Here is a 25828-nt window from a genome sequence, read left to right as displayed (position 1 = left end):
TTAGAGATATTGGCTTGTAGTTTTCTTTTTTTGAGGTGTCTTTGGTTTTGGTATCACAGTAATACTGGTCTTACAGAATATATTTGGAAGTTTTCCTTCCTCTTCTATTTTTTGGAGTTGTTTGAGGCAAATAGGTATTAAATCTTTAAATATTTGATAGAATTCGATTTTGAATCCATCTGATCCTGGACCTTTTTTTTTTTGGTAGTTTTTAAATAACTGATTTAATCTCATTACCTGTAATCAGTCTATTCAGATTTTATATTTCTTCCTGGTTCAGTTTTGGAAGATTACATATTTCTAAGAATTTATCCATTTCTTTTAGGTTGTCCAGTTTGTTGGAATATATCTTATCACAGTAATCTCCTATAATTTTTTGTATTTATGTGATGTGAGTTGTTATTTCCCCACTTTCATTTCTGATTTTATTTGGGTCCTTTATCTTTTTTTTTCTTGATTTGTTTGACTAAGAATTTGTGAATTTTGTTTATCTTTTGAAAGGACCAGCTGTTTGTTTTACTGATTTTCTTTTTTAAGTGTCTATGTCATTTATTTCTGCTCTGATCTTTATTATTTCCTTTCTTCTGCTTACCCCAGATTTTGTTGTTCTTTTTCTAATTTCTTAGGCTTAAGGTCAGATTATTTGAAATTTTTCTTGTTTCTTGGGGTAGGCCTGTACTGCCATATACTTTGCTCTTTGAACTGCTTTTGCTGTGCCCCAGAGATTTTGGACTATCATGTTTCCATTTTCATTTGTTTCCATGTTTTTTTTTTAAATTTCTTCTTTGTTTCATTGGCTCATTGGTTGTTTAGTATCATGTTATTTCGTCTCCATGTGTTTGTGTTTTTTCCAGTTTTTTTTTCTTGTGAATTATTACTAGATTCATACTGTGGTGGTCAGAAAAGATACATGGTTTGATTTAAGTCTTCTTAAATTTATTGAGGCTCGTTTTATGGCCTAACATGTGATCTGTTTTTCAGAATGTTTCATGTGCACATGAAAAGAATGTGGATTCTACTGATTTGGGGTTGAATGTTCTGTATATATCTGTTGTATCTATCTGGTCCAATGTGTCATTCAAAGACATTGTTTCTTCATTGATTTTCTGTCTAGATTATCTATCCATTGATGTGAACAGAGTATTAAAGTCCCCTACTTTTGTATTATCATCAATTTATCTCTTTATGTCCACTAATATTTGCTTCATGTATTTAGATGCTCCAGTGGTAGGTGCATAGATATTTACAGTTGTTATATTCTCCTGTTGGGCTGATCCCTTTATCATTGTGTAATGGCTTTCTTTGTCTCTTGTTAAAATCTTTGTTTTAAAGCCTATTTCGTCTAATATAAGTATTGCTACCCTGGCTCTTTGATCAGTTCCATTTGCATGTGGAATGTTTTTCCATCCCTTCACTTTCAGTTTGTGTCTTTACATCTGAGCTGAATCTCTTGTAGGCAGTGTATAGATGGGTCGTGTGTGTGTGTGTGTGTGTGTGTGTGTGTGTGTGTGTGTATGTTTATTTCTATTCCACCACTCTGTCTTTTGATTGGAGCATTTAGGCCATTTACATTTAAAGTAATTATTGATAGGTATGTACCTATTGTCATTTAAAAATTTTGTTTTCTGGTTGTTTTTGTAGTTCTTCTCCTCTTACTCTCTTTCTTTGTGATCGAGGAATGTCTATAGTGTTTTATTTGGCTTTCTTTCTATTTTGTGTGTGTCTATCATAGGTTTTGGGTTTATGGTAACCATGAGGTTACCATTTACATCCTAACTAAATGGCATTCCATGTTAATTTGATGGTCATTTGAGTTCAAACACATTCTTAAAAACAAAAAGATTCCCCCTTCTCTTTTTACTCGCTTCTCCACATTTTAAGTATATGTTGTCATATTTTACATCTTTTTATTCCTCTTTTACTTATGTCCAATTATGGCCACTTCTTTTCCACTTAAAGAAGTCCTTTTAACATTTCTTGTAAAGCTGATTTAACGGTGAGAAACTACTTTAGCTTTTGTTTGTCTGGGAAACTTTATCTCTCCTTCAAATCAGAATGATAACCTTGCTGGGTATTCTTAGTTGTAGGTTTTTTGCTTTCAGCACTTTGAATATACTATGCTACTCTCTTCTGGCTTGCACAGTCTCTGCTGAAAAATCAGCTGATAGTTTTATAAATTTTCCCTTGTAAGTAACTGTTTGTTTCTTGCTGCTTCTGAGATCCTCTCTTTATCTTTAACCTTTGACATTTTAATTATTATGTGCCTTGGTGTGGACCGCCTTGGGTTCATCTTCTTTGGAACTCTCTTTGCTTCTTGGACTTGGGATATCTATTTCCCTCAAGTTAGGGAAGTTTTCAGTTATTTCTCTTTTTAAAGTTTACTTATTTTTAATTTAAAAAAAAAAACATTTTATTTAGTTTTGCAAGACAGAGCATGAGCAGGAGATAGGGGCAAAGAGAGAAGGAGATACAGAATCTGAAGCAGGCTCCGAGCTGTCAGCACAGAGCCCCACGTTGGGCTCAAACACACGAACCGTGAGATCATGACCTGAGCGAAGTTGGATGCTTAACTGACTGAGCCACCCAGGCGCCCTAGTTTATTTATTTATTTTGAGAGAGTGGGGGAGAGAGACAGAATGCCAAGTAGGCTCCACGCTCCATGCTGAACCTGATGCGAGGTATGATCCCACCACTGTGAAATCATGACCTGAGCTGAAATCAAGAGTCAGACACTTAACCGACTGAGCCACCCAGGTACTCCTGCAGTTTTTATTTCTTTAAATAAGTCTTCTAGACCTTTCTCTCTCCTTCTGGGACCCATATAATGCAAGTGTTTTTTCACTTGATGTTGCTTAAGAGCTCTCTTAATCTAACCTCATTACTTTTGTTTTCTTTTTGTTTAGTTTGTTGCATTACTCTTCCATATCGCTGATATGTTCCTCTGCATCCTCTAATCTATTGATTCCCTTTAGTGTTTTCTTATTTCAGTTATTGTATTCTTCAGCTCTCCTTGGTTCTTTTAAGTTTATTTATTTTTGAGAGCGAGAGAGAGGACCAGTGAGACAGGCAGAGAGAGGGAGACAGAGCATCTGAAGTGGTCTTTGCTGACAGTGAAGAGCCTGATGCGGGGCTTGAACTCACACACTGCAAGACCATGACCTGAGCTGAAGTTGGATACTTAACCGAATGAGCCTCCCAGGTGCCCTCCTGCTTAGTTCTTTTTAATATATTTTTTTTTTTTGTCTCACTTGGAATGAGTTCTTCCATTCTTTTCTCCAGCCCAGTAATATCTTTACAATCATTACTTCAATTCTTTATCAGACATATTACTGATCTGTTTCATTTGGTCCTTTTTCTGAGTTTTTTTTTTTTAAGTATATTTCTCTGTTTCCCCATTTTGCTTGATTTTTTGTGCTTTTTACTGTGGACTAAGCAAAATGGCTACTTCTCCTACAGTTGAAGGAGTGGTCCCCTGTATGGTGTTCCCTACGTAGACTGTGTGTGCTTTGTGACTTCTGCTGGATGGCTGGAGCTGTGTGGCTGTATACGCCAGCTACTCTCTTAAACCATGGCTTTCTACAGAAAGAATAAAGGGAAAAAACAATGAAATTTTAAAAAGAGTAAACTAAAAGAAAAAAGAAAAAGAATAAGACCAAAAAGAAAAAAATACAAACAAGACCTGACAAATTTTTAAAAGGAAAAGAAATAAAAATCCCACAAAACCATAGCTTGTGTTTTCTGTGCCCCAGCACCACAGGGGAGCTGGTGTGGGCTTGTGAACGCTGGGCTTACTGAGGTGGCACACTCACCATGAGCCGGACCCTGTTCTCGTCTGGACTTTGAAGGTGGAGGGGAAGAGAACCTTCCCACAGTTCCTCAGCCCTTGTAAGCCTTGGCTTTTTATTTTCTGTGCACCATCATGGCCAGGGTTCCTGTGGGCTTCAGGACTCTAGGATTTCTGAGGTCACAAGCTTCCTATGATGATCAGACCCACCAGTTATGGTACCAGGGCCCTCCAATATGGCGTCTTGAACCCACCCCTTGTGGGCAGCCAGACCTGCTCCAGTCTGGGCCCTTCAGATGGAAGGGAGAGGGTTCCCATAGTTCCTCTGCCCTTTTAAACCATGGTTCTTTTTCTGTGTTCCAGCGTGTCTAGGGCTGGCGTGGGCTTGTGGACCCTGGGTTTGCTGAGGTCACAAGCCCACCAAAACAACCAGACCTGCTTGTCATGGTGGCTGGACTCTGTTCCAGTCCAAGCTCCCAAGGTAGGGTGGCAACGTAAACTGTGTCATTCTCTGGTCCCTCTGACCTGGAGAGAGTTCTTGCGGTGACCCTGCTGCTTGGTAGAGGTCTAGTGTTGCTCTCTTAAGCCTTGGGTTTTTTTCTGTGCCCAAGGACAGAGAGGGATCTGTTCCTGATTTCTCAGTACTGTCCCTCCCCACTGCTGGTCACAGAGTTGGGAGTGGGGGTTCCCTTTGTTACCACGTCTCCGTCTCTCTTGCTGGTTTCTTTGCCTGGGGTTGTTCAGTAGCCGTTCGGTCAGCCCTCGATTGTTCTTCAGGAGGAACTGTTGAATTAATAGATGTGATTTGGTGTGTTCTGTGGGGGAGGCGAGTTCAGACTCTTCCTACGTTGCCATCTTGAACTGGACTTTGCAGTTTGAGACACAAGTTGGGCTCTGTGGGTGACCCTCCCGTCTTCGTATCTCTCCCACCCCTTGGCTCCTTCTCCACCCTTCCTGTGGCAAAGAGAGTGAGGCCAAGCCTTGCCCAAGGGCAGGACGCCCCTGGGCTGCTTTCTGTGTAGGGTCCGTTCAAGGCCATCGATGGCTCTCAGGTGATGCAGCAGTGGACTCTGAGTAGTTTTCCTGTGGGAACAAAGGGAGGGGCCCGACTGCCCGATCCTTCCCCGCAAGCTGCGAGGTCATCGGACTTGCCCTCTAACTGCAACTCACTCAGCTTCACTCTCTTTTAGCAGCTAGAGCTCTCCCTTCCTGTTTCCAACTCTTAGACATTATTTTTATGTGGCTTGATTGGCAGGGGGTGGGGGGGGGGAGGGCTTCTCGTTCACTCTAAAGCCCCTGAAATCTGCTAATTGCCTCCCATTGACCAAACCTAATGCCCTTTTTCTTTCCCCAGCATTTGCCCACCTGATAACCTTGCAGCATCTGAGTCTGTTTAAATATTCTCTTGGCCTCTGGGACACTACTTCCTCCTCTTTCTCTCAGTGCTTCTTAGGACTTTGTTTCTGGCTAAGTCTCTGGTGGGGCCAGCTTTCTCCTCTCCCTTTTTTAGGCACAAAGGCTTCTTGACCCCAGTGCATGTTTGTTAATGTGAATAGCACATCTTACAGAGTGTGGTAACTGCTTGTTTTCCCTCTACAAGGTGCCCACTAGACATGAGCTCCTTAAGAGCAGACTGCTCGTCTGTTCTTTTTACCATTTTATTACAAATTCTGGGACAATGCTTGGCACATAGGGGGCATTCAAATACTTGTTCAAGTAATGGAATCCATTGGAATCCTAGGTGTTTAACTTCTGGAATTTTTTTGAACAAGGTCCCTTCCTTGTCTATATGGACAATTTCCCATCCATCAAAAACTAAGCTCAGGCATTATTGCCTCCTTTAGGAAAGTTTTCTTGGTAAGCTGTTGTTTTTATTTTGGAGAGAGTGTGTGAGAAGGGCAGAGAGGGAGGGAGAGAATCCCAAACAGGCTCCCCACCACAGTCAGCGCAGAGCCTGATGTGGGGCTCGGACACACGAACTGCGCGATCGTGACCTGAGCAGAAACCAAGAGTCGGACACTTAACCGACTGAGCCACCCAGGCACCCCCACTATTTTTAACGCGTCCATTATTTTCTAACTAAACATTTCTCCATCTACTTAACTAGACTATGAAGGCTACGGGCAGGATTTCACCTGGGGCGCCTCTGTACCTCTAGTGTAATACGCAGCACTGGGCGAGGTAGATTTGACAAATATTTAAGTGAACATTCCTATTTCCAGAGTTTATCAGATCCCGTAGGACTAAACTAGCATTAAAAACATAAGGGCCAGTTTTACATGGACTAGCCCAGGCAGAGTGCTTAAATCTTTCAGAGAAATGTGCGACTTCTATTCGTTACTAGCAGGTGTGAAGTTCATTTCCCTCTTCGTACGTGACATTATCCCAGGCAACGCTGCAAAACCTTGCCTTTTGTTGTTCAATGCTCGGGAGTCACAGACCCACGTGCCTTTCGGGGGGCGGCTAGGTTTGTTGACCAAAGGCAGATGGTAACTGTGGCAAAAACAAGCTCACGGGCCCATCTCCGGGCTACAGACGGCGGTGCCTGCAAACGGCACAGGTCGGTGCCACGAGCTTCGAGTGCACGGAGGAAGCAGAGGTCTGCCTCACCCGGGCTGCCGAACGTGACCTGGCTGCAGACACCTTCCTCGAGGGCTCCCCGTGAGCTGCTCCGCAGATGCACGATGACCTGTGCTGACAAGCTGCCCGATGAGGGTACGAATTTCAGATTTGCACCCTCCTGCTCTTATTCCAGTGTCCCCTCTACACGCTTTAACAGGGCAAAATGACCTACACATTGATCGTGTTTCCTCTTCTCCATGACTGAAGGTGAAAGGATATCTCAGGTGACCGTAGTCTTGTACGAGTGCTTACTTCTTTGCCTGGGAAGACAGCTGTCTCCTAAGTACGTGAACTTAGTAGCCGATTTTGAAGAAAGCCTGCTGTAATAAAAACACACGGCAATCTTCTTTTTATACAGAAACTAGGAAATGTGTTTGGGTGAATGCTTCCCACGTGTCAGGCAGCTCTTTCACTCTACAATGAATTATTAGGCCTTGACACAGAGACAAAAAGGCTTGTTTTTTACATGTGAATTGGTTCCATCCACTGTTTATTTTTTAAAAATTTTTTTTCAATATTATTTAGTCCTATATTTTCTTGTATAAACATACCATTTTTTATTTATTTATTTTAATATATGAAATTTATTGTCAAATTGGTTTCCATACAACACCCAGTGCTCATCCCAACAGGTGCCCTCCCCAATACCCATCACCCACCCTCCCCTCCCTCCCACCCCCCATCAACCCTCAGTTTGTTCTCAGTTTTTAAGAGTCTCTTTTTTTTTTTTTTCCTTCCCCTCCCCCATGGGTTTCTGTTAAGTTTCTCAAGATCCACATAAGAGTGAAACCATATGGTATCTGTCTTTCTCTGTATGGCTTATTTCACTTAGCATCACACTCTCCAGTTCCATCCACGTTGCTACAAAAGGCCAGATTTCATTCTTTCTCATTGCCACGTAGTGTTCCATTGTGTATATAAACCACAATTTCTTTATCCATTCATCAGTTGATGGACATTTAGGCTCTTTCCATAATTTGGCTATTGTTGAGAGTGCTGCTATCCACCCACTGTTTAAATGAAACCTCAGTAGGTTACAAGGAAACTTTTTAACATGTCCTCTCCTCCCCCCCCCCCCCCCCCCCCCCCCCCCCCCGCTGAAAACTCAGGTCCCCGTTCAGATAGCGAAACTGAACCTTCCCCCTTCTGTGCCACCTCCCGTACCCTTTCTCCCACCCCTGCCCCATCCCTGTTACCATCCAGGAATTTAAGCCATTTCGTAAACAGACTTTGAGCATGTCCTTTGGGCCTGTCTTGTTCTCTTTAATGTAACCGTTCAAAACTCTCCATTGACGCACCACCCATCGGTGATCCTGCCCTATGACCTTGACTGACGTGTCTTTCTTGGGCTTCCCCATGGTCAAAGCTTACATCCCACTCCTGAGCGGAAGCAGCACCCTCTCTGCTGGTCTGGGCACTCTACAGAGCTATAGTTGGAGGCTCCAGAGCACTGTATGGTGTTTCTGCCTAACATCGTCCCCTCAACCAAGCTGGTGCTCCCACACAGTAAATTTAATATAACCATTATATTAAACCATTAAATTTATAATAGCCATTATAGCCTCTACTCCTCTAATTGGTCTTAAGTTTTTCTTGTAATGACCATTTTCTGAAATAGTTTTACATAGTATTCATATACTAATAATGCTACATAAAAGGCCGTGCACTTTTTATTGAAATGAAGAATTGTCTAAAATTAATTACTAAAATATCCCTTTATTAAAAAAAAATTCCTGAGTAAAATTGGTCATTTGGAATACCACGCAGGCACACGTTTTAACTTCTTGCAACCAAATAAGAATAATCTCAACATGCTTTGCTTTAGTGTAAAAATCAATTTATTATACAACAATCATACAGAATGCTTTTTATCTGTCTACAAAGAAAAATGGCTTCTCCTGCTTCCCTGTCCACCCCAATCATGATATTATGTTCTCAAGTACTTTCAAAAGAAAACAAAAAAGTGATATCCTTATTTTCCAAATAAGGAAGACTCTAGAAACATCATAAAATGATACAGAAGTATCAGAATGGTCTCTTACAAAGTGCGGTTCTGCCCATCACAGTAAATATCATTTTTCCTTACCAATAAAAATAGATACCTCTGGCGGGGATAGGGAGGACCTTATCTTTCAATAAGCCTAACTGGTTCAATGTATAGTTTTGATGGGTTGAAAATGTCTCTTCATTTCCATTTAACATTCCATTTTGTTTAAAAAAATTGAATTTGTAACATGTGCTTATAGTATTAAATATTTTCATTCTTATGACTAAAAGGAAATTCGGGCACAAAAGTTTTTAACAGATTAGAGAGTTTTTTTCCTGGTTCTAGGAAAATCACATTAAATGTAGACTTTTTTTTTTTTTTTTTTTTTTTAAATTCCAACGCTTAAAGACAGGTTAAAATATTTACCTGATTCAGTTTTTGTGGCTAAGACTTCATAGCTCTTGTATCAGCCCTTGAATGGTTTAAGGCTAGAAGTGTTTGGTCGGCTTCACAAGAATGAAAGCCCCAGTGGGAAAATAGCATCCTAACGCCTCTAAGTTGAGCTTGGAAGTACCAACTACCCACGTTTTTCCCTTCGATCTAAGAGGTTTCCAACTGCCTCGTACTTACAGCTGTCTGGCTTTGCCATTCTGCCAAAGGCTGGCTTCCCGCCTTGCTCTGCCAGTATGGGGTCCGTGAGGTCACCAAAACTGCAGGTGTGACGCAGAGTCTGAGACTTTAGGGCCTCACTGACATTTGAGAATAAGCTGCGAACAACGAACGACCAGTGAGGTCTGGCTTCCCTCTGTGTCTCATTTTTACCTGGAATGCACTTTGGTCACCGATTTCAGCCCTTGTTTGGGACCCCAAACTGCACTGGAGTCCAGCTCGCGTTTCGTTACAGAGGAGAAATAACTCCTGGAAGCTAGCCCTTGTTTTGAAACAGGTTTCTGGGAGAGGACAATACTCGTAACAACACTGTTAGGATGGGATGGGAGGAAGCGGGGGTTAGGCACCCTAGAAAAATCAGCTTTAGAAAACTTAGAAAAGTAAATCCAAGAGTAAGTGGGTGTCTGTTTGATAAAAATGGACCAAGTGCCCACATGTGATACGCACGCATCTGCACAGCACGTTTCCCACGAAGACCAGCTAAGGTCAGTCACCTTCCGCAAAGCAGGCCGGGGCCTGAGAGGGTGGCGGCCACGAGCGGGAAGTGGGAGACCTGGATTGGTGTCCATGGTGCAATGCCGTCCCCAAGTCCGTGCTCTTTTTTAAACGGGGGAAATAATTTTCAGACTAGAAAGCAAGGGGGGGAGAAAGGACAGAGGGGCACTCCCAGATTGAACACTGGGTGATGGCGAGCATGCCTTTCTGGCACTTCCGTGTTTGACCTTAACATTATGACCTCAAAGTTACTTTAAAGGGAAGAGCGGAAAGAAAAAGCATCAAAGTTGGCAAGTCTTTTAGTTTCATAGGGTATAAATCTTCCTCACATCTTCAAAACATATTGTTTCCATGCGTGATGCAATTTAGTAGTAAAAGTCCAATATTTAGGGAGGAAAAAAATATTTATGTTTTCCTCCACTTTTGTGCTTGTTCTCAGGAGAACCCGTGTTACCTGGGCAGGGGTAGGATATACCGGGTTTGCCAAATTGGCACTTTTCACTGTGGCTCATTACCAGCCCAAGGCTCATGTTGGGATCTCTCCATAGTCCTCTTTTTCTTCCTGTTTTCAAAAACTTAACCTGAAAAGAGTGACAGCAGGTATTTGGGGATAATACAAGAGTGGACAAATTCAATGTCCATTTTGCCCCAACTGCTCTGATTCATCAATATTCCAGTGGCTCAGTCTTCCAAGGAGAAGGGAAGATTCCTTGATCAGAAAGCGGGCAGCCAGATTCAGATGCTGCTTTTAAAACCGATCATGGTGTCCATTTACGACCTAAACTAGGGTAATTTAACATGGGAGGTTGACAGGACTACGTGAATAGTTAAGGAAACCAAATTAAAAAGTGAGAAACTACTCCTATCCGAAGCCCCTGAGCTATGAGGATTTGGCAGAAGAGTTTTTCTTCTTAGGAAAAGTAATTGTCAAAATCAAATACAAATTTCATTACCGTATCACTAAGTTGAGACTTAGTGTAGGAATTTGACAGACTCTACCTTAAGAGAGAAAAGTTGTGCTAGATTTTCCTGTCTTCCGTTTGTAATCCATTTTCATATTTTCTGGGGTCAGGTCCTAATGGAACAAATGGACTGATTACACACTGGCGAGCAGTGCTTAATATAGATTAAGACACCCTGTAGTTAGAAAGGTAATTAACATTTTGTTTTAAACACTTCAATCTGAATAAAACTTTTTATTTGAAGACTGGCTTCGGAAAACAAGGCTCCGTGTTTCCTGGCTTTGTACGTGTATAAGGCGTTATACCGACGGTTCTGGTGAGGGGGTCAGTCTGTGGGGAGGAGACAGAGCCGCACCAGTTCTGAGGTCTACAGAGTTCGGTGTCTGAGGTGACACGTATGTTGACGGAAGCATTCAGTTAACAGATTAACCTAATAGCAATATATTAATACATTCCGGGTACAAATGATTTATAAACTCAAAAGAAATTAGTTTATGCTAAAACATATATAACTTTCAATTCAGTCTTTGCTTTAAAACAAGCGAATCTGTGAGGCTATTATATATGCTTTGTCTGTTACTGGGCATTTACTGTGCTTTCTTGTTTATTACCCCATTAGTTGCAGCGAAGCAGGCTTTGGAGAAACCGTTCTTAACTTCTTTCCCTGCAGGTGGCTCTTGCGTATTTTTCTTCATTGGCTTTTTTCGGTACGTCTGTTGGATGCGTATATTTTGAAGAGAGGGAAAAAAGGATTCTTGAATAAGACTTCGACATGGCATATAATCTAAAACAGTTCATGATTTTATTGGGTATTGGACAGGTAAGAATTTGTTTTAGTTTATCTATTTTGAGAGAGGGAGCACAAGTGGGGGGGGGGTGGGCAGAGAGGGAGGGAAAGAGAGAGAATCCCAGGGCTTGAACTCACGACCTGTGACCTGAGCCGAAATCAAGAGTCGGATGCTTAACCGGCTGAGCCACCCAGGCCCCCCACCACAGAAGACTTTTTGTCTGACAATTTTTAAGCTAATGGTTAAAACTAAAAATAAGGTAAAAACCGAGACAAATATGAATGAATTCCAATGAAAGGTTGTTTCTGTCACCTTATGTATTACAGGACTGGCATTCAAATTATTCTGCATTAGTTGCTTACTTGCATTTCCTAAAAATTAGATCCTTTCCAATTCAAGTTGGAAAAAATGCTGTTATCTTAAAAGTACCAGTATCCAGGATTCTGGCTTGATTTGGTTTTTGGCATATCCTTCTTATTCTGTCCAAATACCTGATTTTGTCTCATTTTTACTTTTTTTTTTTTTAAAGCACCTATATTAACAAGGGTCAAGCCTGAAATTATATACTCAAGTCTAAAGGAGTAAGACTCTGTGTGAACCAACAAGTAGGGTCAACGTTTTGAACGCTCACTGCCCACCCTGCCGGCTACCTGCTCATCCTCAAGGTTCAACACCAAGTGCACGTTGACTCACTTAGCTTTCCTGTTAACAGTCAGTTTTGCTGTGTGAGTTGTTTTTGTTTTTTTGGGTTTCTTTTGTTTGGTTTTTTTTGGGTTTTTTGGGTGGCTTTGTTTGGTTCCATCAATGGTTATTTCTTCAGAAATTCTCAAAGGAAACGTCTATCTGTTATAAAAGACAAAGCCTAGCCAGTCCAATGGCGCTGAAAAGACTGTCAGCAGTTCACTTTCCCACAGTTGTACTTTGTGAGAAGCCACCACAGGTTAACCTTTAGCAAATGCCAACTAAAAAAAAATGAAGCATTTATTGTCTAAAGAAAGAAATACAGTTGATTTCAATTTGGAAAGTACTGTTTGGAATAGAAATGTATGTTCTCATCTTTTTTTCATGAAGCTTACTTTCTATTTCCCCAGCCCACAAAGGAGAGCAATTTAAACTCTACCACCACCTGAGGCCTGCACTCTGCTCCCCCCGCCTTCATCAGTTTTTGTATTAATGGAGTTGCTTTGATGTCGTGTTTTGGAGCCCTGTTCCATTTAAATTGTTGATTAAAAAGAAAATGACATTTAGTAAAGAAAAAGCCAATGTGACCTTTCCACAGTGGCTTGCCTTAAAAGAATTTTTTCCAGATAGGTCACAACATCACCGTGCTGATATAGAAACGATTTTTTAATATTCAATTCATTCAGCCTAAGTTCTTCTCCATTTGTATAGAGGCCCTGGATTCAGATATAAGACCCTTGTTTCATGTTTTCGTCCCATGTTACCAACGTGTGACTTCATTAAACTTTTTATGCATGCACTGAAAAATGTTTAATAAAATGCCCACTAAGGCTATTCACGGTGGTTTTCCTTCAAGGGGAGGGCTTGGGGGCAGGGGGAGAGTTAGTTTTCACTCTCTACTTTGCGAGCCTCCATCACCAACCAGCACGTTCTAGTGGATTTCCTCGGGCAAATTAAACACCAATGTAAGGCGAGAGCGCAGTCTGCTATGTTCCGCCACCGGAGATGTACATTTCACTTACCTGAACGTAAAAATTTAAGAACAGGATGACTAAGGTGAGCATGTAGGACGACTGGAAGATGAGACAGCCGAAGGGGAAGCCGCAGGGTTTCACCACCGCGCTCAGCGTGTGCGTGATGGTCAGCACGAACTGCACCTGCGGGGGGGGTGGGGGTGGGGGGGCGTCACTGGGGGGCGGCCAGGCCGAGCCACGCAATACACCATTTGGAAATACGAAACATTTAGAAGTCGACTCCTGTTACGCCCTAGGTTTTGCAGGAAGAAAGCAAAGCTGCAGAAGCAGCCCACTATCCTACCCAGAAATTTCGCTTGAAACGATGCTAGTCAGTATATTTAATTGCCCGCTCGTTTTCTCATGGAAGAGTAGCAGTTGCACTTATTTAGATAAAAATGAATCTTAAAATTAACGCCTGTGTTAAGTCACTGTCACTTAGAAGCAAGGAATAAGGTAGCTTATTTCGACACACTAGATTTTAATCCTTAAAAGGTTCTCTTTAGAGGAAAACAGGCAGCCTCCTCACACACAGCAAAGCCTCTGCCTACGGGGACAGATTTCTTTCCTCCATGAGAATATTCGATGCTTCACAGGGAGAGGAGCTGAACGAAGGGATAACATACCAGCTGAGCCTGCGTGAGGTATTTCTTCCACCAGAGATACTTGTGCATAGATGGAAATACAGAAAGGCCATAGTAGGAGTACATGAGAATGTGGATAAAACTGTTCAGTGTGGGTCCAAAGAAACCTGTAAAAGTATGGGATAAAAATTACTGCTCATTCTTCATCAAATGAGACGGATTCTTCCTGTGCAGCACGGCTGAAGATGGGTCACACCTGTGGCACTATCTGCCACAATCCACACGATGAATTCACTCTCGTTTCCACGCTCTTGCTCCAGGATTCCGCAAAAGTCACCGAGATAGGACAAAACTGGATGGTTTTTCAGTCAGAGTGCCAACCAAACAGGTAATTCCTGATTTGCAAAGGCTTTACTGTCCCTTAAACTGTTGTTACTATCGAGTGATCAGGGAGAAAATGAAATGTTAGCTTCAAACCAGTGGCGGAATTCCTTAGAAAGAGAAGTGTCTCTGCTTCCACTATGCCTCTGATGAGCCATTCCGACTGTGGAAAGAGGGCCTTCCGTCTAGGGCTTAACAAGGTGCTAAAGAGTCCAGGAGATCAGGCTGCTCTTTAAATTTAATAAATTCTACCTGACAGGGACCTAGAACCAGGAGAGCTAGAGCAAGGTGAGAGAAGGTGCAGCAGGAGAGAAGGCTGGGACGGGACGGGGGGTGGGGGGATGGACTGGCCAGTGAGGCTTCCCAGCAGCTGGACCACCTCATGGACTTCTAGGACAAGGAATATCTAAAATCCAACTGCAGGACATTTCTGTGCTAACTTGTGCCGTTATCACTCCCCTGCCCCTGCCGCCACCTTCGTGAAGTCCCTGTAGCTTCCGTCAACGTGGGCAAATGGTGTTTCAGGAAACCAAAGGAAAAAGAGAGAAGTTCTATGTTGCTCAGCTAAGAAGCAAAAGGATTTAGTTTGAAGGGGTGAGATGTCAGAGACGGGTCTATTTGTTGGAAACCGGGAACCCACTGTCGTGAGGATTAGACCAATCGATACACACAAAGTGCTCACGACAGTGCCCGGCAAAGCAAACACTACCTCTGTTACGTTGGGATCCAGATGGCTGGGCTGTGAGCTCTCAGTCCTGTGGTGGAAGGGGCTGTGGGGCTAGAGGACCCCTATCAGCTATGTCCCCTTAGATACATTAGTTTTACTTTGTAAATTTTGATTTTGTCACTGGGAAATGGGCAGGGCAGTAATTGGCTCTCTGGGCGGTGCTGGGATTGAGTGCATAATGCTACGGAAACTGAAAAGTGCAGTACCTACGCTGGCTAATGAATTTAAACTCTCTAGCCTGGTTTTCCCAGTCTAAATCAAGGTCTAGTTAGATCCATGCAAATCAATGAATGAGAAACAGGGGTGTCTGGGTGGCTCAGACACCACCGCCAGAATCTAGTAAGTACTCAGCAAATACTGGCTGGAATAACTGGTTACAGTAGTATTTCTTTACTGCTTGAGCTTTCATTACCATGAATTAATGGGGTATGATTAAAAAAAATTTTTTTTAATGTTTATTCTTGAGAGAGAGAGCATGAGTAGGGGAGGGGCATAGAGAGGGAGACACAGAATCCCAAGCAGGCTTCACACTCCGAGCTGTCAGCACAGAGCCCGACGCGGGGCTCGAACTCATGGACTGTGAGATCATGACCTGAGCTGAAGTCAGACGCTCAGCCGACTGAGCCACCCAGGAGCCCCTGGGACATGATTTTTATAATATTTTAGGTTGACTATGAATTGTCACACACACCGCATTTCATCTACAAGAATCCCAGGTCTTTACATGGGGATTACGTGAGAAGGAGGTTTAGATGTTTAGTGATTTGTAATGAAATTGTTGACAATCACAAAAAATACTTAACCTTGATAGTTGCTTGATATTGATTACGGTCTGTATATTGATGACAGCATTAAGTCTATCATAGTTTTAATCACTCAACTCAAGAAGCCAGATTTGGTCCAGGAGAGCGTTAAAATAAAAACATCTTTCTGACCACTTCATCCCCAGCACTTTCCTGCTTCACACTCTGGTTTTAATTTGCATCTTCATAGTCACGGATATATTCCAAATATCCTTGACATTTTATTTATTTTTTTAAGTTTATTTTGAGAGAGAGGGAGGGAGAGAGAATCCCAAGCAGGCTCCACACTGTCAGCACAGAGCCCGACGTGGGGCTCGATTCCACGAACCGTGAGACCGTGATCAGACGCTGAACCGACTGAGCCACGCAGGCGCCCCTCTCCTTGACATTTAAAAAATATCTCTAAGATCCCCAAATCATTTTGACGTAAGTTTTACCTGTTCTGAGTTTTCACAGAAGATTTTTAAAGCTGGGGACATAAGACGATCACATAGAAAGTACTGCTGTCTGCACTGCAGGTCAGAAGGGACCCATTAATGACTGTGAAATCAATGCAGTGAGAGCGCTCATCAGCTTTTTGAAAAAGTGCAACAGGATTAATGAAACGACAACAACAAAAACCCAAAGTGCATCACAGAGCTAGGGTAAACATCTCCTGAAATTTCTGTTCCACACAAAGTGCATACACGTAAAGAGGCTGTGATATAAGGCGCATTGTAGCTCTCAGTAAAAACAAACGTTGGAAGCCACACAGAGACGTGCCTTTAACTTTTCAGAATGGAAAAAAAAGTCCAATCTATAGGACAGCCGAGTGATGACCTCCACCAAGTGGAAGGTGCTGGATTTGTTTCGACAGGAGTCCTTGAGCCCCTGGTGCCGGAGTAAAATTACTCCAGCTGGGGTGCGTGCTTCTGGCCCGCGGACATTTGGCGCAGGGGGAAAACAAAATGCATTTAAGGTAACGCTCCCATTCTGCAGGAACGAAAGACGCGAAAGTGGCCACACGGGCAGCCGCGTGCTGCGCCGTGTGCCTCCCTCTTCCGTCTCCAGAGCCACATCAGTACAACAGTATTCAACCCCAGGCACCCGCTAGAGGCCTCGCGAGACCCATGACACGGAACTGAAGAAGCAGCAACAGAACTTACTTTGCCCGCAAGGTATCCAGTTCAAAACACACCACCAGATGTTAAACATGGAGGCATGATGGTATACGTGAAGAAAAGTAATCTGACTGGTTTTTTTCCGCAAAACAAAGAAAATTGTGTCCAGGAACTCTATGGACTTGGAGAAGTAGTACCACCACAACACCTTGGCTACCTGTAAGGATGTTAAAACAGGAAAAAGAAAAGGTGAGTGAATGAAAACGCTCCCCCGGGCTGGCTGCCCGCCCCCCCCCCCCAGCAACCTGCGTGATGCCGCACTCCACCAGCGGGCGTTTCTGTCTCAGGCCATCACCAAAGCACCTTCCTGGCATCTCTGCCCCCAGCTTCTCCTCATTCCCAGCAATCCACCCCACTCTGGTGAAAAGGAGTTGCCCCTCCGACACGCGTGATCTGATCAGGTGACTCCCCTGCACCCGCCGAACACGGGCTTGTTCTCCAGCCTGCGCTGGCAGGGATTTCCAGCACCCTCTCAGAGCACAGCACTGGGCGCCATCAAGGCCGTCTGCTCCCTCTTCCGGCACTCGCCGCCGCCGGGGCCCCTGGGCCTCCTGGCACCCTTCTCCCCGCGTCCACCCTCCTTTCCTACCGCACGCCTGGCATCCTTGGGGAACACCCTTAAATGCCTCCTCCTAACCCTCTCCTCGCCTTTTCTCAGGCCTCATCAGCCACGTCTTCCTTTGCATTTGGAAACTGCTCTATGCCTCTGCTTTCAGTAACCATGACGGTGTAGTGAGGGTTAATGCGACCGAGGGCAAATCACACAAGGCAGGGGCTGTCTCATCTCTGCTCAGGGCTCAGCACTCAACAGATCGCTACTGCTCGTGACACTAGGTCTTAGTTTTTTCTCTAGTTCCCTACTGTGCGCGTGTTTGGTCTCTTAGCTGTGCTGGAGCCCAGGAGGCGTCTGTAAGTGGACGACTGCTGCTTTCGTGTCTCCTCCTCCTCGGAAGATTTAAAATCCAGGTGCTCCCAGGTGTCATATGGGGTGTTGAATCGCTACCTTGTACACCTGAAACTAGTATTACACTGTATGTTGGCCAACTGGAACTTAAGCACAAGCTTAAAAAAAAAAAATCACGATGCTCCTCCCTCCTCACTGACGTGGCTGGTGGGTCGGGATTCCTACTTTCCCTCCTGAGCCCCTTACAAGTCTCAGCCACAGGGAAATACTTTAGCGGCAGTGTTTTTAGCACTAACATTTAAACGTATGAGGAGAGTGTGTGCAAAAGGAACTTTGAAGTCAGAATATCATGCTCTATTGTCTGCCTGCCAAGAAGACAAGGAGGTGTGCTGGTTTCCATCTTAATGTTTGAGAGTGTGATTCAACTTCACAGATATTAAGTCAAATACAAATGTAAAACGACAATGACTTTTAGAGAATTGTATGGTAGCCCGAAGTGCGCTGCTCTGTGATAATACATTAGAAATAAAATGGGTGCAGAGAAACCTCTATATATACTTTTTTCATACTACGGCTTTGAAGATGTTTTTTAAAATGCATTCTGAAATGTACATCTTACTATGAAAGATTTTCATTAAAAGGTTTCTGCTAATAAGCATGTTTTTCATTATAGAAAATTTCAGTCAAGGAGAGGAAGTATAAGGAACCTGTGTTACCTACCACTAAACTTCAAAACTTTCAATATGATTCCAATTTGTTGGATCAATTCTATTTCTCAACATTTTTAGGGGCTGTACAGCATATTCTAAGCAAAGGCAAGGTATCATTTCATCTATAAAAACCACCAACAGAGAGAGAGGAAGGAAACTTTTACTTCACCATAACCACGATGTCATTAGCTAATAAAATCAGGGACTCCTTAATATCTACCAATAGCCTCATCCATGGTCAAAGTGTCTTAAAAATGGCCTTTTAGAACTGATTTAAATCTGGATGCAACCAAGGTCCAGCTTGCACTGATTTGATAAAGTTTGTTAGTCTTTTCTAATCAGTAACAGTCCCCTTTCCTTGCTTCCCCTCTTCCTGTCTTTTCTTCACGAAAACTAGATCAGTTGTTGCATGGAATTTCTAATATTGTGAATTCCTAATGTTATTTAACTTCTCTATCCCCCACATTTTCTGAAACAAAGCAATGAGATTTAGCGGCTTGAAGGACTGAGACTTAGGGAATTTGGCAGGAACTCTGAGTCCATGGTTCTGTGTACTTCCTGGCACATCACGCTGGGAGAGCACATCATTTCTGGTCGTCCCGCTGGCGTTCGTGATAGAGTTCAGGTGTTAACAGCTAATCCAATTATTATGAAGTTCCGTTCAGCGTTCACCCAACAGTTTTATCCCTTATGGATGGATGATGGCCGAACAGATCCATGATTTCACTAGGAGTTGCAAAAGGGTGTTTTTCTAGTTCTCTCGTTACTTATGCACTTTTCTATAGAGAAGAGCTCTCTCTCTTCCTCTATTTGGAAATTCACACGTGAAAAGCAAAGATCAATGTTTGATTCTTTCCCTTTAACATTTTTCCCCTAGAAAGAGCTGGTGTTCTAGCAACCTTCAGAAGGCAACAATGTGTTTTTTAGTATCATTTTAAACTCATGGGTTTTTACTAAACTTGGTATGCTTCAACCCATTCCAGTCAGTATTCTTTTTGAATTGTCCCATCTTGCACGCTGGGAGTCCCTTCAAGATGGCTCCTCGGTCTTTTTGTCATGACCTGGGTAGTCTGGACAGCTTACGTGCTTTCTGTCACAAGATGTCCTCGATTTTGCTTATACACATTTCCCACCCCAACCCAGGAATTGGCCAATTCTCTAAGAATCCTAATCCCTTCTGGTGGAAAATTATATTTAGAAAGCACAATCTGGGTATTCACTCCTCACCGCACTGGGCTGTCAGAGACTAACTAGGCCTTTTCTGTAGATAGAGCTAAATAACACATTTGTTTTTAGAAAGAATAAAGCTAATTCTGATATTTCCAATTTGAATCTATGATCAGTGTTCGTTTGACTTTTTAATTGGTATCTCTTTTCTAGGTCTCAAATACTAGTTGTAATGATATTAACATTATTAAATACTTAACTTCATCCTACAGTGTACCTTTAACAGTCTCAGAGAAGCAACACCAGTATTTTCATTAATAGCAATCAAAAAAATTACTGAATACTGTTAAGATACATCCCCTAGGGATGGTCAGTCAAAACACCATGTTTTAAAGTCACTTAATACACGGGTATATCCATTTCTTTGAGTTTCCAAGTTTTGGGAGGAAGGCTGCCTTGCTTTCTTTTTAAAATTAATTTTGTTTCAAACAATGTAAAACACTTAATGGTTCCAAAATCAAGTATGACTCAAGGTACATTCCATCCCTATCACCTCTGCCCAGTTCCTTCACCCAAAAAGAAACACTTTGTTGGGTTTTGGTTTATTCTACCATGGTTTGTTTTAAAAGCAAACACACACACACACACACACACACACACATATATTCATATCACTTCTTACACAGAAGGTACTATATTATAAACACGGTCTGCAAGTTGTTTTGTTTTGTTTTTTAACTGAGATCACGTCCCAGAGATTACTCTGTAACAGTATAGAGATCTTCGTCATTCCGTTTTGCAAAAGGAACCATTCCTGGACAAGCCATGGTTTATTCAATCAGTTCCCCCATAGTTGGACATTTGAAAAACATTTTTGTTACCAAGTATTTCTATCAGAACACGACTCCCTTTCTTATGTAATTCCAGCCCCATCCTCATATCTGGAAGGATAAGGCCTCCTCTCCTTTTCTAGGAGAAACGGTTACAGATGGTCGATTAGCTTCTCAAGACTTACCCGGACATCGGCTTCCCCTGCACTGGTGAGATCTTGACACTGTAAATTGTAGCCTCCTTCCCAACTGGAGAGAATAAGCTGCCAAAGAAACAGAGGGGGAAAAATTAACACGAACATTTGAAAGAGGACTAGATTTCCCATTCATGTTCCTGACTGGCGTCTGTCTGTTCAAGGTCTGAGTAGAAACTTCCCAGCATCTGACTTTCTCAATCCTGTCCCCAAACATGTTATCAAAGGAATTAATTCTTGCTGTTGAATAGATACCAATAGTTGGTATTCTTTAATGGGTATAATTTACTTCTGAACTTTACCTTGGCCCAAAGTAACAGAGTTTAGCTATCATTTGAGTAACAAAATATTTTATGTAAGGAATCATCTAGCCGTATGTTTCCACAGGTAAAACACAGAATTAAATATAAACAAATGCAAAAACTACACTAAAATTTTAATAATACTTTATATTGGTTTATATTTACCTTAGCTGATCGTCTCCATAATTTTATTATGTACATATTTATTACCATTTTACAGATGGGAAAATCAGGGCTCAATGGTTCTTAAGTCATTTTCTTCACTGTATTTATGCTACTTGGTACTCAATCATGTGTGTGATTATAAATGATTAATATTTATATCCCTCATTATGTTCAAAAACCAAAAGTCTCCATGAAGATCTGTGTTTTTTGCTCATCTTTGAATTCACCATTCCTTGCCCAATGCCCAGCACATAGAAAGCACCCAATAAATTATGAGAAAATAAGCTTTTTATACTTTGTGGAAAATTCTGCCAAAGAAGTTCTCTCTTCTTTCCAGCTATTACTGTAAAAACTTAAGATTCTAGAATACAAAGCAGGTACAGACGGTATTTTTCCCCTTCTTCAAAATTTATAGAAAATGTTTAACCTTTCCAACTTCAGGAATAGTAGGCAGTCGTTTACAATTGCTGAATGAAAAATATCTCTGGATATAAAAAGAAACCTATGCTCCTGACAAGTTTGCCAAGGACTTTTGCATATTCGATATTTGTGTATATTGTTAAATGATCACCACGAGGAGTCTAGTTAACGTGTTACATAAGGTATGCAAAGGCCTACTATTTGTGGCTGCTCATCAGAGGCGTGTAAAGGTACACCCTGCAGAGAAATACACAGGGGGAGTGGTAGGATGTTAAAATTGAACGCTGAAAGCCGTCAAACTACTAAAAAAACCATTTAGATTGTTTAAAGCTGTCTGACAATTTAAAACCTAAATAGAATTAAGCAGCCGCTCTATGAAAGACTCTATGTGCCTTGCACAGGTCCATTGCTTATCCCCTGGCGGGCTTGGCAGACGGGAGCCATCCATCCTGGGTGTTGAAGGAAAGGAAACCAGGCTATTGGACAGGGTTAGCCTTAGGAGGTGGAGCCTAGCTTGCTCCAAAAGAGGTCTAGGATCCCTCCGCTTCTCCGCATTTCCAACTCCTCAGTCCAGGCCACCGGCATCTGTGACAACAGCGCTCCAGCCGTCTCCTGGACTCTGCTTCCGCTCTTGCCCTCAACTCACTGTCCCAGTCCGTTTTCCATGTAGTGGATGCAACCATATATCTGAGAAGGAAGATCGATCACTCCCCTCATTAAAATCCCCCAGTGGCCTGCCACGATACTCAGAATAGAAGCCAAACTCTTTACAAGGCCCTCTATGTTCTGCCACCGCTCTGCCTCGTCATGAACCATCCCCTCCTCTGACCACGGTGGTCTAGCTGCACTGTTTCTTTTTTGTGGTCTTTGAACATCCCAAGCTTGTTCCTGCCTCAAGGCCTTTACGTTTGCTGCTTGTTCTGCACGAACACAGTTCCTTCAGATCTTCATATGCTTGATTTCTGCTCGAATATCAGAGGCCTTCCTGCCCCCCCACCAGCCCACCACTGGTCAGCATTGCAAGGGGAAAGGCGGGGCTGTAGAGCCTAGAATAGAATCTGACACACTGTAGAAACTCCATACGTGTTTGTTGAAAGACTCTAAGTAATTTTAGCAGTACCTTCCTGGCCCAAGCAAACATCTGAACTGGGCTTAACAAGTTAGCAAGGTTCAGTCAACCCATCATCAACTAGTGGCTGTTACACATACCCCAAAAGTGTCTAAGACCGTATGCCTGCCCTGGAAGAGGCTACAATCAGAGGACAGCAGGGGGCAATCAATAGCGGTAACTGTGAACCAAGAGCTATAGGAGTGTGAGAAGAGCACAGTGGACAAGCAATGGATCACATTCTTGTAGGGAAGGGACTAAGTACCGACGTTCTCCCTAAAAACGGGTCGAAGCCATTTACTTGTCCAAACACTACTGTTCTTATTCCTGTTAATGGTGAATAATATTCACCTTAATATTTACACAGCGTTCTCATATTCATGAAGTCCTGCTGTATACTGGTCTATGAGCTTTTCGAGTACAAAAATCACGTGTTACCCATCTTAATATCTCCTTGGCTGAGTATACAATTCACAGCACCTAGTGGATGCTCACAGAATGTTGACTGAACAGAACTGACTAATCCTTCTAGCAGACTCATGAGCTAAGTAGAACGAGGACCCTATCTCCATATGACTTCTATTTTTTTAATGTTTATTTATTTTTGAGACAGAGAACATGAGTGCAAGTGCGGTAGGAGCAGAGAAGGGGAGACACAGAATCCGAAGCAGGCTCCAGGCTCTGAGCTGTCAGCGCAGAACCCGACGCGGGGCTTGAACTCACGAACTGCGAGATCATGACCCGACACTTAACTGACTGAGCCACTGAGGCGCCCCCCATATTTCCATTTTAAAGACAAGTCGTGTAAGGGTCAGAGAGCCTACTTAACTGCCCCAGAATTACAGAGCGTGACACCTGCATTCGCATCTGCTGACTCCACTACTCCGAAGTCTCCAGCTGGTATTCGGGCTTCCGGTGTGGTCATTCGGCTGCCCTTCTGACGCAGGTGCTGCTTCTGAAAACAATCTAAGGAAGAGTATCTTTCCCTTTGTTTCTTCCCCAAGAAACTAACCCTGTCAATCACTATCTCGCAAGCTCATCTAGTGAACTAAGATTTACCTCGTTGAAAACCTACATAAAAATTCCCCTTTCAGAGTCAGGTAAATTAGGATCACTGATGCGACAGGACTGTAGGGGGGGCTTTCTAGACCCTGAATTCCATCTGCACTCTGATCACGGAACTGTGGGCATCGGTGTTGTAAGTCATGTTAAGTAATGGTTATTAAGCGTCTTCAGAATGGTGCACAGCAGAGCAATGCACAGATTGAACTCTGTGGCCGAGAGGATCTATATTTTACGTGAGGAGTTATCTTCTTTTAGAATTCAAGGACCAGGAAGGCAACTATACTTGTGCCATTGTCAGCCATTTGTAACTGACATGAGTGATTTTATCCTGTTCCCTAAGAAAGGTTTTGTCTTGTTTTTGTTTTCCCTCTGCTCGCTGGAGCAGGTTTATTTGGCACTTGTTGACTTTCCTTTGTGGCAGGCAGAGTGAAGCAGGCTTTGGGTTGTACAGAGAGCGCAATTGTTACTTGTTCCCTTTCTTGTAAAATGACTTGGGTTTGGCACGTTACAAAGGAACGGGCGATGCATGATGTAATGAGGGCAGCAGGAGTGGGGCTGGAATCTCAGCCTGGGACTCCGCAGTCAGTCCTCAGAAACCACGATGCCCCCATCACGGGGGACCAAAGATGGAGGGACTGTGCCTCCCTGTGTATCTGTATTTACACAGATACACTTTAAGGGACTGTGTATCTGTATTTCCGACTAACTGCATTTGATTTTTAACTTAAAAACTGCTCTGTCCTCAAGAGCTGTCTATTCTCAGGCAAGTCATGTAACTTTTCCAAGCCTCAGTATCATCATCTGTAAAAGGAGAAAACTAGCACATATGAGCTTTAAAGGCCCACTCAGATCTAAATTGCGACTTTGAATTATAGTGAAAGACTAAGGATTCAAGAAATAGGCCTAGGGGCGCCTCGGTGGCTCAGTTGGTTAAGTGACTTTGGCTCAGGTCACCATCTCACGGTATGTGGGTTTGAGCCCCGCGATGGGCTCTGTGCTGACAGCTAGGATCCTGGAGCCTGCTTCAGATTCTGTGTCTCCCTCTCTCTATGCCTCCCCCCTGCTTACGCTCTCTCTTAAAAATAAATAAACATTAAAAAAAATTTTTTTTAAGGAAAGAAACAGGCCTAAATTGGGATGAGAAAAATTCTCAGAAACAAAGATTTCCCCAAGATTTTCTGACGAAACAGTATCAGATGCTGGAACAGCTCCTGAGATCTTGAACGGTACTGAGAGCAGCGCTGGATAGTTCTGGCAGGCCAGATTTACTTCTCAGAGACACTTACTTACCAGACTCCAGAGTTCCTACATAGACACTTACCTCTGCCAGCATATATACGGAGAGAAGTGTGATTCCGAGATTATACAAGGTGAGGATACCCCTGAGGGAGAGAGCATGTCTGTTCTTCATGTATTTGTTACCCAGCCATATTGAAAGCAGATACAGGACAGTAAGAAAAAAGGTAGGAAGGTAAGAGTCCAACATGAACCATCCTCTGACTCGAGAATCTGAAAGGAAACACATACAGTGAGAATCCTAAAGGGGGGTGCTTCTGTTTAGTTTTAAAATATTATCACATGTATTTAAAAAGTTTTGGGGTTTTTTTTTGTTTGGCCTTTTGTTTTTTACTGAGGTAGAACATGAGTTTCAGGCGCACAACACGATTCAATATTTGCACACGCTACAAGATCATCACCGCAATAAGTCTAGTTAACATCCATCACCTTACATAGTTAAAAAATTTTTCTTGTCATGAGAACTTTTAAGACCTCCTGTCACATATATTGTATGTTCCATACTGGATACAACAAGCAACAATACGACAAGAACCCACAAGAACCCGAGTAATAAGCCGAGTAATAAGCCGCGATAAGCAGGACTGGAGTTACAGTTCTGAAGAAGAAACCCCTGGGGTGGGAGGAGTTAAGGAAGATCTCATGGAGCAAACAGGGCTTAGGCTGAACCCTGAGTGACGGGAACAGGTGATCAAGGCGGGCGGTAAGAGTTCTAGCGTCTTCTCCGGAACAGTTACTATGTTTATTTATTCTAACCCTGTAAACAGGACGTGCCATCATGCCGTTCTGTGGATGAAAAACAGCTCAGAAAGCTACAGTAACCTGCCGAGGCCACACAGCAGGGGGCAGCAGCGTCAGGATCTGAATTCACCTCTGCTGCCCAGCACGTTCCACCCGGTGCTGCCTTCCTCGGTGGAGTCTGGAGTAGGCAGGAGAGAAGGGGTATCGACAGCGTATACTGGTTCACACACCCCACACCCCGCAGCTCGGTGAGGACCACCGTGCGGTAAA

At 42.9% G+C, this 25828-nt stretch overlaps 1 protein-coding gene and 1 long non-coding RNA gene across 3 annotated transcripts in view; one reads left to right on the top strand and one right to left on the bottom strand.

Moving 5' to 3' along the window:
* Positions 1-10738: 10738 nt before the first annotated feature.
* The window catches only part of ELOVL2 (ELOVL fatty acid elongase 2), a 64247-nt gene continuing 49157 nt past the window's right edge, over positions 10739-25828 (bottom strand). For both annotated transcript variants that reach the window (XM_019420123.2, XM_019420122.2), the window contains exons 3-8: positions 24843-25030; positions 20453-20530; positions 16642-16813; positions 13628-13752; positions 13011-13145; positions 10739-11232 (exon numbers count right to left, since the gene is read on the bottom strand). In XM_019420123.2, coding sequence (XP_019275668.1) covers positions 11107-11232; positions 13011-13145; positions 13628-13752; positions 16642-16813; positions 20453-20530; positions 24843-25030 — 824 coding nt within the window. In that variant the 3' untranslated portion in view covers positions 10739-11106. The remainder of the gene's footprint in view (positions 11233-13010; positions 13146-13627; positions 13753-16641; positions 16814-20452; positions 20531-24842; positions 25031-25828) is intronic.
* LOC128777717 (uncharacterized) lies at positions 11229-12927 on the top strand. Its single transcript, XR_008423049.1, has 3 exons — positions 11229-11339; positions 11837-12032; positions 12399-12927. It is a non-coding gene; the product is annotated as an uncharacterized LOC128777717 (long non-coding RNA).

Source organism: Panthera pardus, unplaced genomic scaffold (genome assembly GCF_024362965.1).
Source record: "Panthera pardus isolate Hobbes unplaced genomic scaffold, ASM2436296v1 HiC_scaffold_17, whole genome shotgun sequence".
Classification (NCBI taxonomy): Eukaryota; Metazoa; Chordata; class Mammalia; order Carnivora; family Felidae; genus Panthera; species Panthera pardus.
This window is presented reverse-complemented; position numbering and strand designations above follow the sequence as displayed.